The 16653-nt window shown below is 36.7% G+C and overlaps 1 protein-coding gene across 1 annotated transcript in view; it reads right to left on the bottom strand.

Annotated features, from left to right (window-relative positions):
• The window catches only part of ZMYND8 (zinc finger MYND-type containing 8), a 95614-nt gene that overhangs the window by 76554 nt on the left and 2407 nt on the right, over positions 1-16653 (bottom strand). The window contains exon 2 of the mRNA XM_063297094.1: positions 16077-16149. Coding sequence (XP_063153164.1) covers positions 16077-16084 — 8 coding nt within the window. The 5' untranslated portion in view covers positions 16085-16149. The remainder of the gene's footprint in view (positions 1-16076; positions 16150-16653) is intronic.

The following is a 16653-nucleotide window of genomic DNA, read 5'->3' as shown; positions in this document are numbered from 1 at the left end:
CATTTATAATAAAAGGGGTAGGTACAGACGAAAGACATGAGAGAACAAGGCAAATTCATGGAATCATCTATTGTCTGATGAGCATAATACAAATGGCCCAAATAATAAACTACTTGTGTTAATGTCTCAAAGTTCATCTCAGTAAACATAAAAACACTGTTGCAATTGCAACTCCAGAGGCAAAACAGAGTAATCAAGCAGTAGTGCTGTTTATCAATGAAATGTTATTCAGTGGCAGAAACTGTTGAATAATAAAGACCAGCACATGATCTGAATGCTGATAATCCTTTGTTTCTGAGTTAAAATCAACACCAATAGCCCAGTACATGACAGATAAAAATGTTACAGCTTCTAACACATTACATATTTTAAACTGAAATAGTCTAGTAAATATGTTCGAAATACATGTCTACTTTGATGCCTTTTTTACCACATCCAATGGCGTCAACATACACGTACAGAACACCACATACAGAACACTAAGTATGCCATATAATCTCAGAATAATTAAATGCCTAATCCAATAACAATAAGATTAAAATCCTCATTATCTTTTGTTATCAAAAGATTAAAAAAAATCCAAAGATTTATTCCTGTTTTAGCAGCATGATGTAGAAAAGATGGTTAAAAAGCATTAGGAGATAACTCATATGATTTTATGTTGATTTTTAAATAAGTTTTTCTCCAAAAAAAGTTCATGCTACAGGTAAGATAGAAAGATCTTGACTTGCTTTCCTGTCTCAAAAGGAATTTGAATCCAGATCTCTGAGTTTCACCATTAAACTATACTGGCTCTTTTTTTTTTCTTCCCTTGTTTGGTTACTTGCCAGTCCAAATGGCAGAACTCCAGTTTTTCCTTTTCCCAGACTGTTTGAACACGAAGTTTGCTGCATGAAGAAAGCCCCACCCACCTACTCTTCCTGAGTCTGCTGCCAATGAAGTAGACTGGAATCATGTAAATCATGGTCCAAACAACACAACCAACCCCATTCCACTGTCAACTTGCCACACAGAGCTGTTTTATTTTCAAATTACTACTTTTCAGGGCAAGTGTACACTAGTTTGATAGGAAGCAGCTTAGGGATAACTGCATCATTCCTGTAGTAGAGACTGCAAACACAGATCTGAGGCAACGTTCCTATAAATAGGGAACTATAAAGGGAATGTAATGGTGGGCAATGGGGTGAGAGTGCAAATAGAGGAACATGATGCATCATGGCACTACCTCAGAGAGTAAAAGGAGTAAGTGAAGGAAATGCCTTTCAGTTTTCCAGTATACTAAACAAATTGTGTAGGTTAGAAATACTCTACCACCATTTTATTGAGGGCTTGTACTATTAATACGTGACACTTAAAAGAGGTAAAAATCAAAAGGCAGAGCACTCTGAAATATGATGCTTATGAAGAAGATAAAGAGTTCCAACACCATTAAGCAAGGAAATGTAGAGCTAGGTACAGTACTCAGAACATGTGACCAGAATAATAGCTTTTAACACAATCCTGCACTGTAATGAAGAGATGAGCCAACTTTAAGCTTCTGTGAACTACTTTATTTTTCACTAGAATCCTGAGATCCACTGACAGGAGCTAAATTCAAAAGGTGGAATAAAAAATTTGAATAAAAAAATTCTAATCTGAACTATTAATAACAGAAAAAAACCTACTCTGGTGAATTTCTTGTCCTCCCAAATAAAGGAGGATTCATGTTGTTGTTACCACTGTTACATGATTAGTTAAGAACCACACAGAGCTCTAACAGTAGAGCTTATAATCAAATTTATAAAATGTAATCACTGATTAAATTATCCCATCTCCTCCCTATTCTTATACCAAAAAACAGTAAATTTACAAACATGAAAGCACCCTTAAAAAACATTAAAAGGATATCTATGATAATTTAATTCTTATGGGGAAATAATGGAATAAATGTGTAATTTGTAAATGAATGGAGATAAATTGCAAGCAACAATTGCCCCTGGATTCACATTACTATCAAAACACCTTCCAATGAATGGGTACCCTTCCTGATTTAAATACTAAGAGATTAAAAAAAAAACCGTGCAGGGCCCCAATTGGATTAGGGGCCACCAAACTCAGAGTGGGGGATGCGAATCCTTTCCTGCTTACCCATGGGGGAGGGGGAGAGAAGCAAAATAGGAGCAGCTGAGGCAGTGCTGCAGAAGTGGCTCTGTCGCAGTCATTCTTTCACCTTGTTTTTTAAACTGTAACTCATTTGACAAGACCGACCAGACCATGGTTAAAATAAGATACTTCAAACAAGCCATGGGTAGAAATTGTGTTTAAGATAACCCTCTTTAGTCACAAGTTCCTATGATCTGGGTTTGACAGTAATCCAAACCACAACATGGCTTAGCTGAGCTTGATGCACAAACCTGAGTGACCGTGTGGCTTAACCAACAAACCACATTTAAACAAATCATGATTTAGCACACGGGTGAACTTAACTATCAATTCCGTTGTTGAAGCTAGCCATGTGGCTTTATTCTGCTGGTGATTCTATTTCTGTATTGTTCGTATCAAGAACAACATTCCCAAATAAATACAACTAAAATACAGTTGATTCTCTGCGGGAAACAGGTCTTGGCTCTGGGACTGTAACGGCACTGATGCTGGCTGGGCATTCAGCCAAACTGACACACTCAGTCCCTGGAGAGAGGATTTGGTCATATATCAGATAGTAATTTAATAGCAGCAATAGCTAGAAATCAGGCGTCGAGTTCTGCTCCTTAAATCAACAAAATGGTTTATTGAACTAAAGTAAAGGATCTGAAGTATGGGCAAAACAGAGTAATTGGGGCTTTTCTCAGGTAACTTATATTGTTTTGAAAGTAAGAAGCATTGCCTCGCTATGGTAAACAAGTTATTTAAGTATTAATAAAAATAAAAACGTTGGAAGGAATCTTGGAGCTTGATCTTCCTAATCTGGAATTATCTCGCACACTATGTCCCCAAAGAATTGAAAGGAAAAGTACCATTTTGTTGGAAAAATTTATGTTGCTGAGAGCAAGCAAATGTTCAAGCTTCAGACTAAAGCAGCTGAAAGAAACCCCTGCTGCAATCAGTGAATGAAGTCTCTTATCCTGGAATAAAAGGCAATTAAAATGCATGGCCTACTGCAGGCTGAGCCAATTGCTTTTCCGGGGTGTGGTTATTTAGGTGGGGAGAGGGGTAAAAGGGAGAGGAAAAACAATGAAATAGGGAGAACCGGAAGGCAGAAACAGAGGACTGAAGTCAGAGATGTTAATCACCAGCTGTCTGAAGAAATAAAATAGTGTAAGGTAAAGAGACCATAAAAACAAATTAAAGCCCAGGAGAAACCTAAGTATGTGGGAATACAAAAAAGAAGCCAAAATCAAGCACAACCTCGTAAAGAAACTAGAAATATTTCCAATTGTTCTCTTTAAGGAGAGCTTCAAAGACAACACCTACTATAGATCATTAAAATGGGATAACATTGTATGAAACAACACACAGACTGCCTATGATAGTGTTAAGTTGGCACAGTCTACTCCTGCTGTATTAAAATTCTGAGCTCCACCAACCCCCAGCTGAATACAAAATATACACACTTAGAACTAAGGAATTATTGGGGGAGATGGGCGGTGATAAAAATATGATAAATAAAAAAAATAAAATTATTGGTTCAGTAATTTGATCAGAGTATCAGACCTAATTCAGCTCATAGTCCTCTTACTATAAGAACCAGTCCTGCTTTCTTCATTTCAGCAGTTTAATTTAGGGATATAGAAATAGTCTTTTTTACTGCATTTATTAAGTAGTTAAAGTTAGAAATTGTTGTCAATTATCTGTCCAACTGTGACTTATGAACCAGCACTGCAAATCAGAAATCTCCCCTCCTATTACATTTATCCTCTGACACAGAAAAATGAAGATCACTCAAGAAATGGCAATTTTGGCTCACAAGACAGAAGCATAATTGCTGAGCTACATTCAAACAGAAAGGAAAGAATTGCACAATAAACAAAAAACAAACTTTGAAAAGAGAAAAGAAGGTTACATAAAAGTCAGCAGTTCAAGTACGTATTCTAGAGAACAGCCAGAAAATTGCTGCAGATGGTTCACTACACCAGATGGGACACATGGAGAATATTTCTGGAAGTGGGGAACACAATATGTATCCAGTGTTGACAGACAAAAAACAGTATTTCAAAACGAATCAGTAAGAGAAAAAAATAGTTATACTGACAGAGCAGAAAAAATATATACATTGGTATACGTTACCTTCAAGAGATAGTTAATTTGCACAATAAAAAACAGAATAATTTTCAAGCAACATGCAAGTTGGAAAGATGTATTTCTTGAAAGATAATATTCTCAGATATTACTGTGGCTTTCTGAAAGTTTGTAAAAGGGAAATCGAAGTATGAAGAGTATGTCTTCTCTGTTTCTAAATTTTTATGTTTTGGTTTAAAATTTCTATGCAAAGGTAAAGAGATGGGTACAAAAATAGAGTATAATTTAAATTATAAAAGAATAAATAATTAAAGATACCATATCTATCCCGGCTCAAAAGCAAAACAGCGATAATGAATAAACTAAGAATGCCAAGCAGCCTTCAGCTATGTCAATCACATTGAGGAACAGCAGCAGCCTTGTTTGTATATAGCAACAAAAAGGATATTAATTTATTTATTTACTGTTAAATTAATATTTACCACTTTCTCAGCCCCAGAGCAGCGTCCAAATTTTGCAATAAAAAACTTACTATTAAAAAAAGCATGATATAAAAGGAGAAAGAGGGGGAAAACAAATTCAGGCACTAATTTTTAGTTACAATTGCTGATACTATAGTGTATTGTTTCTGGAAGGAAAGGTTGTAGCAAGGTTTCTGAATTTGCTCTCTCTTGCCTGTATACAAGATCAAAAATTGCTGTTATTTTCTTCCTGGGAGGCAGGAGGCAGCGACAATACAGCCTTATAATAATGAAGATTTTGTATTTTATTATCTACATTTTAAATGAAGTTATCCCAGTCTCCTAGAAAATTAGAAACATTGGAGGTAAATTCCAGGCAAAAATGGGTATGATCAAAAACAAAGATGGCAAGGACCTAACAGAAGAAGAAGAGATCAAGAAAAGGTGGCAAGAATATACAGAAGACCTGTATAGGAAGGATAACAATATCGGGGATAGCTTTGACGGTGTGGTCAGTGAGCTAGAGCCAGACATCCTGAAGAGTGAGGTTGAGTGGGCCTTAAGAAGCATTGCTAATAATAAGGCAGCAGGAGACGACAGCATCCCAGCTGAACTGTTCAAAATCTTGCAAGATGATGCTGTCAAGGTAATGCATGCTATATGCCAGCAAATTTGGAAAACACAAGAATGGCCATCAGATTGGAAAAAATCAACTTATATCCCCATACCAAAAAAGGGGAACACTAAAGAATGTTCAAACTATCGAACAGTGGCACTCATTTCACATGCCAGTAAGGTAATGCTCAAGATCCTGCAAGGTAGACTTCAGCAGTTCATGGAGCGAGAATTGCCAGATGTACAAGCTGGGTTTAGAAAAGGCAGAGGAACTAGGGACCAAATTGCCAATATCCGCTGAATAATGGAAAAAGCCAGGGAGTTTCAGAAAAACATCTATTTCTGTTTTATTGACTATTCTAAAGCCTTTGACTGTGTGGACCATAACAAATTGTGGCAAGTTCTTAGCGGTATGGGGATACCAAGTCATCTTGTCTGCCTCCTGAAGAATCTGTATAACGACCAAGTAGCAACAGTAAGAACAGACCACGGAACAACGGACTGGTTTAAGATTGGGAAAGGAGTACGGCAGGGCTGTATACTCTCACCCTACCTATTCAACTTGTATGCAGAACACATCATGCGACAAGCTGGCCTTGAGGAATCCAAGGCTGGAGTTAAAATCTCTGGAAGAAACATTAACAATCTCAGATATGCAGATGATACCACTTTGATGGCTGAAAGTGAAGAGGAACTGAGGAGCCTTATGATGAAGGTGAAAGAAGAAAGTACAAAAGCTGGCTTGCAGCTAAACCTCAAAAAAACCAAGATTATGGCAACCAGCTTGATTGATAACTGGCAAATAGAGGGAGAAAATGTAGAAGCAGTGAAAGACTTTGTATTCCTAGGCGCAAAGATTACTGCAGATGCTGACTGCAGTCAGGAAATCAGAAGACGCTTACTCCTTGGGAGAAGAGCAATGACAAATCTCGATAAAATAGTTAAGAGCAGAGACATCACACTGACAACAAAGGCCCGCATAGTTAAAGCAATGGTGTTCCCTGTAGTAACATATGGCTGCGAGAGCTGGACCATAAGGAAGGCTGAGCGAAGGAAGATCGATGCTTTTGAACTGTGGTGTTGGAGGAAAATTCTGAGAGTGCCTTGGACTGCAAGAAGATCAAACCAGTCCATCCTCCAGGAAATAAAGCCAGACTGCTCACTTGAGGGAATGATATTAAAGGCAAAACTGAAATACTTTGGCCACATAATGAGAAGACAGGACACCCTGGAGAAGATGCTGATGCTAGGGAGAGTGGAAGGCAAAAGGAAGAGGGGCCAACCAAGGGCGAGATGGATGGATGATATTCTAGAGGTGACGGACTCATCCCTGGGGGAGCTGGGGGTGTTGACGACCGACAGGAAGCTCTGGCGTGGGCTGGTCCATGAAGTCACGAAGAGTCGGAAGCGACTAAACGAATAAACAACAACAATCCCAGTCTCCTAGTAGTCAAATTCAGTATAAGCATTAATTTGTATGAAGATATTTCTTGCACGCCATCTATGCACACGTAATTCAGCGGTAACTGCAGCAACCTGCAATGATGTCAAGATGTAAATGCCGTGAATGTGTACTTGAATCCTGACATTTCACACAAGTATGTAAGTCTGGGCATTTGCACGCTAATATTGCCACACATATTTCATCATTTGCCCCTTCCCTGGACACCCATTATATCATTTGAATGGTGATCAATGGGCTGAGTTAATATTCCTATATTGATAACAGAAGAATGAAGCAGTACAAATCACACCTGCACAAAATGCTGCAGTTTTTCCTTACTTGCCATGATAGGATGATCTTCCTTTGGCAATCTGGAGACCACGTACAAGTTTTGGAGGAATGAAGGACACAATATTTAATAAAGTTGTGCCATACTCATGAACAGGATCAGGATTTTATATTCTTTTTCAGGGTTTGGTGGACAGGAATCTTTGGATTTTTAAAAATTATTATTATTACATTAAATTTTAGGCCTGAGAAAACCGAGTCACTGGTTTTCATCAACAATGGTTAAAAGAGGATCCAGTGGCTAAAAGCAACAATGCTTTGAGGGGTTACATGCTGCCTACCCCTTGACCTTACAGAGCAGCACTTATTCAAATCTTTAATCATCCAGCCTGAAATAAGAATGAAGCTACACATATCCTGCTAAGTCAAGATTTTCAAACTATGGTTAGTTCAATAAGCTGTGGTGACATGAAGTCAATCATATTATGGCTTTTCTCCAGAGTGGAGAAGCCATTATCTTTCATATTACACATACACAAATACTCCCAATGTTCACTCCCAATAATCTGTTTGTCCTGGAGCAGATCAATTCCAGATTTTTAATTTACAAACTTATATGAACCTAGAGAATTGTCCAAGTATGCAGAAACTGCAATATAATTTTGGGTGAACATATTTCACTTCTAAACTGATAAGCAGCAACCACATAAACATACAATTAGATGGAATTATATATTTCACAGAGGAAAGCATTAAAAATATTTCTGAAAAAAATCAGATTCACATTTGATGATGGGGCAATAAAGGTACAGTCAAAATAGAAACTGAAATTCAACAATGAAGGGGTGATTAAGGTATGGTATTCAATAGAATACTTCCCATGCATCTCATGAAGGGAACCACAGGTCACAAAATCTTATGGCTTTTAATAAATTTTGTTAGTCAGAAAAGATGCTACCAGACTCTTGATTTTTTTGCCACCACAGACCAACACAGCTCTCCTATGTCTTGATATCATAGCATATATTTACTTAATTTTATATCCCGCCTTTATTATTTTTATAAATAACTCAAGGCAGGGAATATACCTAATACTCCCCAACAACAATCCTGTGAGGTGAGTTGGGCTGTGTGTGTGTGACTGGCCCAAGGTCACCCAGCCAGACCAAACTGGCTGTCATATATGCAGTAGTGATAACCTCTGTATCTCACACTTGAGGCATACCAAGCCTGCCAACCCAGAAAAAATGAGTGGTCAAGAATGTAATGTAGTGTTCAATCTATAGTGAAGATGTATTTTTAAAATAGTTTTTGAAAAGTTTTATTTTAAGTTGGATGCTTTCTGAATTAGTTCAGCACTATTTTACAATAGATTTTTTTGCTGGAAAATATGGTGGCTACTTGTGTTGTCCTTTCTCATCTCTGCTACCTCTAGCTTAAAAGAGAAGAGGGAATATTTCAAAAATATATTGCAGTAAGACCCTTCTTTCATCCCATTGCAACCAAAAATGAAGCAGCTGCCTTCCCATTATACAAACGTAAAGCCTCCTTTAAATTGAGCTTGATGCTAGGTGACATCAACATATTCAGGAAGTTTTCTCAGCGGCAGTACAGAAGTGGTTTGCCAATGCTTCCAGATCTTTTTTTTTTTAAACTTCCAAGTCTAGTCTAGAGCTCTGGTGTTCCCTGAATGGCTACCATCCATGTGTTAACCAGGCCTGAACTTTAATTTCCAAGCCTAGAAAGGCTTGGAATAGACAAATATTTCATTATACTTCAAATCAATTCAAATCAAATTTGTCATCTTCAAATTCCAATACTAATTCAATAATGCCACCTTCAAATTTCAAGTGGACTCTAATTCATAGACTCCTACTACATCATTATCTGTCTTGCTACAAACTGTAGTATTTCACAGAACTTACCACAGAACTTCATCAACCTTTGTTATGAGACAGTTAAACCTCAAGCACCCTACTTTGTTGAGACAATAAACCTGATGCTTTTCTTAATGAGTGCTGATATTTCCTTTCTCTTTCTGCATTATCTAATGATATGCTGTGACCTTAAGTTGTATTCTCATGTGACTGTACTGTACCAGTTTTACTTACAATTAGCTTCTTCAATAGCAACTCCATATAGCATGGTTTCTCAACCAGGGTTCCATCATGAGAGGTCACTAGGGGTTCCCTGGGAGATCATGATTTATTTTAAAAAATTATTTCAAATTTGGGCAACTTCACATTAAAGAAGTTTCATTCTTTATTCTTAGTTTAAGAACACTGTTAATGCATATATTCAGGCCTATACATGAAACAAATATAGTAACTTTGTAACTTCTGGCCTATATCTGAGCCTGAATGTACAGGGGTTTCCTGAGGCCTGAAAAATATTTCAAGGGTTCCTCCAGGCTCAAAAGGTTGAGAAAGGCTGCCATATAGAAACATCCTCTAGGAGAATGCTGATTTGGAAGCTTTTTTTCTGATGTAAATGTTTAATACAAAGCATGTGTAAGTATAGGTATACGTACACTGGCAATTTGAGCAAGCACATTCAGGGTGCTCTCCAGGCATTCAGGTTTACCTCCCACAATTTCTCATCTGGTATGGCCATTGCTGAGAATCTGGGTGCTAAATTCCACATATCCAAAGTATCTCCAGATTAGGAAAGGGTGGTATATACTTTTGTTCTTGCTGGGATTAGAAAGGCAATTGAAAATGATATAAATGAATGATTTCATTATTACATTCCCATGAAAGAACCAAGTGTAGATGGGACAGGAAGTGTGAAGACAGGCTTGGGTGTGCAACTGTGGAGATGATGTCAGGATACTGAAGATTACAATCTTATTATCATCAAAACTTGAAAGCTGCTTTGAGGATAAGCAGTGTTGAGTGCTACAGCTGTTTTGCCATTTACATTGTCCAATATTATGTGAATGGATGCCAAACTCTGTTACAGTAACCTGTACCTTAATAGTAGACAACGTTAAGAGATTGTACAGTGACAGGATGAAGGAGGATTACAAATCAATACTATAACATCACATCTTTCCCACTCCCACTGTTTTTCCTTCACAATCCCTTCCTCCCAATTCATTTTCTTTGAGGAGGGAGTTGTGAGGGAAAGCAGCAGGCAGAAGTGTTCTATACAGCCTTAAAATTGCCCACATTATGCTTCTTTAAGGTGACACAATCAGCATTCAAAGACATTAATCTGCAGCTGCTACTGTATGTGTAGTTTGCCCATGAGTCAAAGTAAAAAGTTTTTTATTGTATTTTATTGTAAACTGCCCAGAGTCCCCCCATTGGGGGGAGATGAGCGGTGACATAAATTTAATTAAATAAATAAAAAGGGCTCATTTTTAATATTGGCAAAAGAATGTTCTAGGTCCTTCTGCTTGCCATAGGCATGTATCAATGGATTTTTAATTATTTCATACAATTTACATGTTACCCCAATAATAGACACTGGTATCATCCTCACCATAGTTCGCAATATCCAGATGACATAGGTGTTCTGTTAATAGAAAGCTCCTGCTGCCTCTGCTAAAACCAATCAACTTATATTAGCAAGATTTTTTTTATCAATTGTCTCACATACTGAAATGCTAGTTATTCTCAGAACCCTTATATAAATATAACAATTTTAGTGTGATTTATACTTTATTCCTTTTAAACATATATACTGCTTTTGACTATGGATGCCTTGTAGATATAATTTGCGTCTTAGCTCTTCCCAGGTAAAATTCAAAGGCTAGTTCAGAGATGGATTCTCTTTAGATGAAAAGAAAATGTATTTATTCAATTTATGTAGCTGCCCATCTCAAACCAGTGACTCTGAGCAGCAAACAGAACAGTTAAAAATACAAAAAAGAAATTAAATACAAATAGCCATTTCTATGCTGAAATTTTTGGATTATATCCAGTTGTTGCCCCTCCCCTGATGGAAGCATTTTTCATCCAGCAGAGATTTTGGTCAGTTCAGCAGAGGAAGACATTTTTGACAGTTATTCCCTCCTCTCTGTAGCCTGCCGAATAGAAGGTTAGAAGACCCTTTGAAATATTGCGGCAGGAAAGCCATTTCCAGGGTTCCAACCTGGGAACAAAACACTTTGCATTGTGCTTGCTACTGCTTCTTTGCTGGACTCAGATTTTGTTCTCTTTGTAGGCACTAACTGCAAAAATGCATTTTCAATTTTTGCACTTTTCTTGTCCTACAACAAACAATGACGTAGGCACTTGCTTCAAATTCCCAGTGTTCCTTATGGTGGAATACTAAATGTGTTTTAATGTTTGTTCCTTAGAAAATAGCATTAATTATCAGAACAAGCATTTTGACTGATTGACCTTTAAAGAAACAAAAGAAAAAAATGCTATCCTTTATTTAAGTTTCAGATGCATGAAAACAATTAATTCACTCTTGCAATTATCTGCTTGTCTAAGATAAGTAATAATTCATTCCAAGTAAAAGCCTGCTAGGCCTATTGATGAAGCCACCTGTAATATATATAGGTTAGATAGTAGACTACAACTTTTATAGCCTGATATATTTCTATATAGGCAGAATTATTTCAGCTCTAAATTTAGAATAACTTTTGTGATCACGAACACAGCACAAAATCCATGTTTCTACTTTTTTTCAAAACCTACCCAGAATCTTTGGATGTGGGTGGGGTACAATTTTGGTACATACATTCATACATACATATTCTTTTTCTCTCCTACCTCAGTGTTTAATGAAGGTTAATGTTGCACATAAAATCAAATTAACCTTGACCTATCCTGAAAATAAACACTTTCAGTACTGAAAGATTTTATTTGGAAGTATCACTCTGATCAATTAAATATTTCCAAGTAAGCAAACCTAGGACTAAAGTTAAAAAAATGCTGTCTATCCAAGACAATCTATGAATCTGCATGCTCACTCTTGAGTACGATGGGCCTTTAGGATGTATTATAGACAGTAATTAAATTTCAGTTAAATTCTAGCTTAAGTCACTTCTACCATACAGGCACATATACCAATATAAAGCCATTAGATGGTTGTTATTTATGTGTCACCTTCTGTTTTTATGCTCTTTGATAACCAGTATTTCAGCCATGGAACTAAGTAGGCATAAAGATACTCCACGAAGATGAGAAGAGTATCAGAGATTTAGCACTTGCTTCTGTTTCCTCCCTTTATTTTAATAGAAATATAGCACCCTCTAGTGTTTCTTCACTTTAGATTCAAGGAAAAGTTTAATTAAATAACTGTAAGGGCAATTCAATGGACTTATCCATGGAACAACATTTGAAACAGGCTTCTGTAGCATGCATAAAGAAAATTTGTGTTCTGTACAGAATAGCTAAAGGGAAAGCCATCTACAAACCCAATACAAATGACGCAATGTAATCCCTACTTCTAGAAAGGGTGAGACATTTTGAAGTGCAGCACTTAGATTTGGCACCCATTAGAAAGAGATCACTGGATACTTATTGGCATTTGTAATGTTTGCACTTATTTACATATATTTAAGATCAGCAAAGTGAGAGACACAGCTAAAACATGCTAAAAAGACAACCAAAGGTATTGGTCCAGTATCAGATCCTTAAGGAGAAATCCAGTTTACCCCATCACACTCTAATCATAACATAAAGCTTCCTTAATGTCAAATTTGACTTCTGGCAGTTCCATCAATATTCATGTAGTTTGCCTGGCAACAATACAGAAGTGTTTACTGTGCCGTTTTTCCCAGGATATTTTTTCAATTTCCAAGCTTAGCCTATATAAAACATGCAAAATTGAGGCTGTCTCAAATTCAAACTGACGTTTTCCTTTCACAGGCAGATAGGAAAGGGAAGATCTGTCTCCTTTTCTGAAAGTTCTTTTGGTCTCTGTTCAAAACATTCTTATGTAATCCTGGATACTTACACTTAATTCCTATGGCAACCTATCACCAGTAATTTACAAAACAAAGAACGTACAGGCAGCAGTACTGGCTACTAGTTATATCAGCCAATAACTCTTGTGTTGTCAATCTTCCAAGATATATACTGTATGTAAGAAGGCTATGTTGCAATGCAATTATTTGGAAGACTTCACTGCTAGATACTGTGTCTCTTCTGCTCAATGTTTTCGACTGAAATTCTTTGCAACTTAAAACTGAACAGCTATTCTTTAATCACATGATAGGAAAGTACAATATTGCATAAAGAAAGAAGCAGAGACCCATTTCATTTCAGTCTTGGTAGGACTTCTTTGCATTTCCGATCTGATTGTAAAATCATATATTCCATCCATATGTACTAGAATAAATGGAGAACTAACCCACTGAGGATGTTACATTTCATGAAGTGCTGTTTCTTCTCTCATGTTTTTAAAGTCTGGATTGAATTTATCTGACTAGTCTAAAAACAAATATTCCTGACACCTCTTGACAGTTTCTTCTTGCAAGGTAACTAGGTACATTTTCAAGGTAAAGCCTGAGGAAGTATACCTTTACTTTGCTTTAAGGCTACTGTAATTAGTTTCTTATGTTATTTAACTCCATTCTTTGTAAGATGAGTTTTGGGTTTATAATCACATCATGGCAAACACAAACAGTAAATGCTGTGTTTGTAATTGACTCAGAGCAGGAACAGAATACTTGCTGTAATGCCGGTAGTTTTCAGGGTAAAATCCCCCCAACTCTCTTTGTGGGGAGATGGGTGATGGCTAAATTTAATAAATAAATAAAAATAGGATTAATAAGAGAAAGAATGCAATCCTAACACTGCCATTGTTTCTGGCAATGGAGCCCAATACAACTCAGTGCAATTGGTTTCTAGGAAAATGTTTTTAGGATGCCTATGTAACAAGCTGGCCTAATTATATGGTTCACGGAAGACCTCATAATTCTTATACGTTTTACAACTTAAAAATTAGCCATATACACAATAACTGCCTTAAAAAATCCTGAACTACATTGATGCGGCTATTAAAACATTAAAAGAACTCATTGTTTTATATCCAAGTAAAAATCTTGCTTCAATTTTCTATTTCTCTACTGAATTATGAAAACCTATAAAACATGAATCTGCTGATGCACAGATTCAGAATTACCCAAGATTCTAAACTGGTGACGTTTTTTGTTATGTAAATTTCCTATTTATAAAGGCTCACTGATTTCAAGAAAATTACTTTGTTAAGTAGTTATGGCTTCAGGGATTTAGAATTGCCAAGCTATTATTAGCTCCTGAGATTTTTAACAGCAGTTTGCTATGCAGACATTAACAAACAATGATGGGCATTGTTAAGCTAAGGAAAGCTTTACCTCCCAATCTCTAAAGGTCAGGAATTGCCAATTGATGGCCCTGCAGTTAATTCTGGAATCCCCTTCCCAAGACTGCTTCATTAAAATTCAGAGGCAAGATACCAAATAACAGTAGTATTATTTTGTTTTGGGTTTTTTTTGGCTGGAAATTAATGTCTGTTAAGTCTTCAAATCAAGTAATGCACCTTTAAAACATAAGAACCTCTTTTCCAAAAAGATCGCAACAGGTGGTACATTGGTTATAGTGTTGCATTAAGAGTGGGAAGAACCAAGTTCTACATCCTCAAATATGACTTTGGGCCTATCATTAAGTTTCCCTGAGCACCTAAATGAAACGCAGGCGATGACATAAATAAATAATGAAAAAGCTCTGTAGTTGGATTTAGTTAGCACTTGCATGTGAGATCACCAGGAAATCCCAGGGCTCGAGACTAGATTGGGCAGTAGATAATGGTAATCTACTTCGCTGTCAAGAATATTGATGTCAAGAAAACACAAGGATATATCAGCGTTATCAATAGGAATTCAGTTTGACTTGTATTACTCCTCTGAACAAATTATGAAGCAAAATATGGTGCAAACTGAGCTAAACATCTGGCCCCAAATTGTCACTATGCCACCCTTAGCCAAAACAGCAGCCACAAAGCTTGCAAAAATCCAGACAACCACTAGACAATAGCAAGTGCAAGAAAGAAATGTATGGAGTCCTTGGTGCTCTCTGAGATTGGTTGTTTGCTTGCAGACTTTTCATTACCTGACTAAGTAACATCACAGTGCTGGTGAGTGTTTGCTCCCTGTTTATATACAGTAGCTTGCTTGTCTTTTTCCTTGTTAGGTCCTTGATTAGGGTATTGTTATCTGCTTGATTGTTTGCCTGGTGTTAATCCCTGCTTATCTGGGTGTTGGCTGCTGGAAAGGATGTGTTCTGGTCTTTTTGTTTCCTTCTTAGCTTTTTTATTGTCTCTTTTGAATGGCAGGGATTAACACCAGACAAACAATCAAGCAGACAACAATACCCTGCCAAGGACCTACCAAGGGAAAAAACCACCCCCTCAGCAACCCTGGCAGGACAAGCTACTGTATATAAACAGGGAACCAACCACACACTCAGCGGCACAGTCTACAAGCAACAACCAAGCTCAGAGAGTACCAAGGACTCCATACTTCAACCCTGAGCTACATATAGTATCTTCTATTGGAAAAAAACCCAATATTTTCTGCTATCTAGTAGTCACCTTGCTTGGGGATGGCTAGTGCTTTAGAGTGCTCCTCTCACACAAATGGGCTGAATTAGACCTTCTGCCACTTGGGTTTTATTCTTATTTTTATATTTATTTGTTAATTGTAATTACATTTTTATATATTGTATTCATATTTTATGCCTATCGTTTTAATTGACTACTTTATTGTAAACCCAGAGTCCCTCTGGTGGGAGGAGATGGGCGGTGACAAATTTGATAAACAAACAAACAAATCTTGTTTTTTTAACAGCTCATATCCAGTAATCCTACTGAGAGGTTAAATCAAAGTGCAAACTGTAAAAAACAGTTAAACAAGCCAAACTTTCTCCTCAGTTGCTACTTTAGCTCTTCAGTAAGCTTGTGAGTTTGGGTATCAAACCTTGTTATCCTTATTTACACCAATTTTGCAGTTAAATGTAAATTTCTGGATTCACAGTTTGAGAGCAAACTCTTCAGAGATTTTTATACTAAACTTAGTATCTTAGCCCTGGCTATTTTAGGGTAGTAGTACTTACCCCATCATGACAACCAAGTCCTATAATTTTCTTTTCATCTGGAAGGCAGTCCAGATAAGTCTGGTTTTAGATTCTAGATACAAAAAAACCAAAATCAACAAAACTCAGCTATGGATTCTTTATTGTATAGCCTTATGTACTAACATTCAAATAGGTGAAACTATTGGTATAGAGATATATAATAGAGTGTAACCTTTAGAACAGAAGATAATCACAGCATTTGTCCCTTTGCAGTAAAGATAAAAAGCAAGAGTAAATGGCATATAATTTCTTCTGTCTCTTTGTAGATTTCATTCATTTCCTTTTCTTTATACGTAACTAATTTAAAAAACCAGAGGAAGGTGAGCAAGAGTAGAGTCTTGTATATTTGTCCCATTTAAACTGCTGAATGCCTCCCCTAAAGTGCAACCTCTTCTTTTCCAAAATTTAGATGAATTCACAAGATAGCTATATTCCATATTTTTTAAAAAATAGAATTTCTTATTAAATGTTATCTATTTATGGGCTCATGGATGAATTAATAATCCTTAAATTGGGTCTACTCACATTGAAAGTCATGTTTTTTCTTCAGTTATCT

The sequence above is a fragment of the Candoia aspera genome, chromosome 3, assembly GCF_035149785.1.
Source record: "Candoia aspera isolate rCanAsp1 chromosome 3, rCanAsp1.hap2, whole genome shotgun sequence".
Classification (NCBI taxonomy): domain Eukaryota; kingdom Metazoa; phylum Chordata; class Lepidosauria; order Squamata; family Boidae; genus Candoia; species Candoia aspera.
This window is presented reverse-complemented; position numbering and strand designations above follow the sequence as displayed.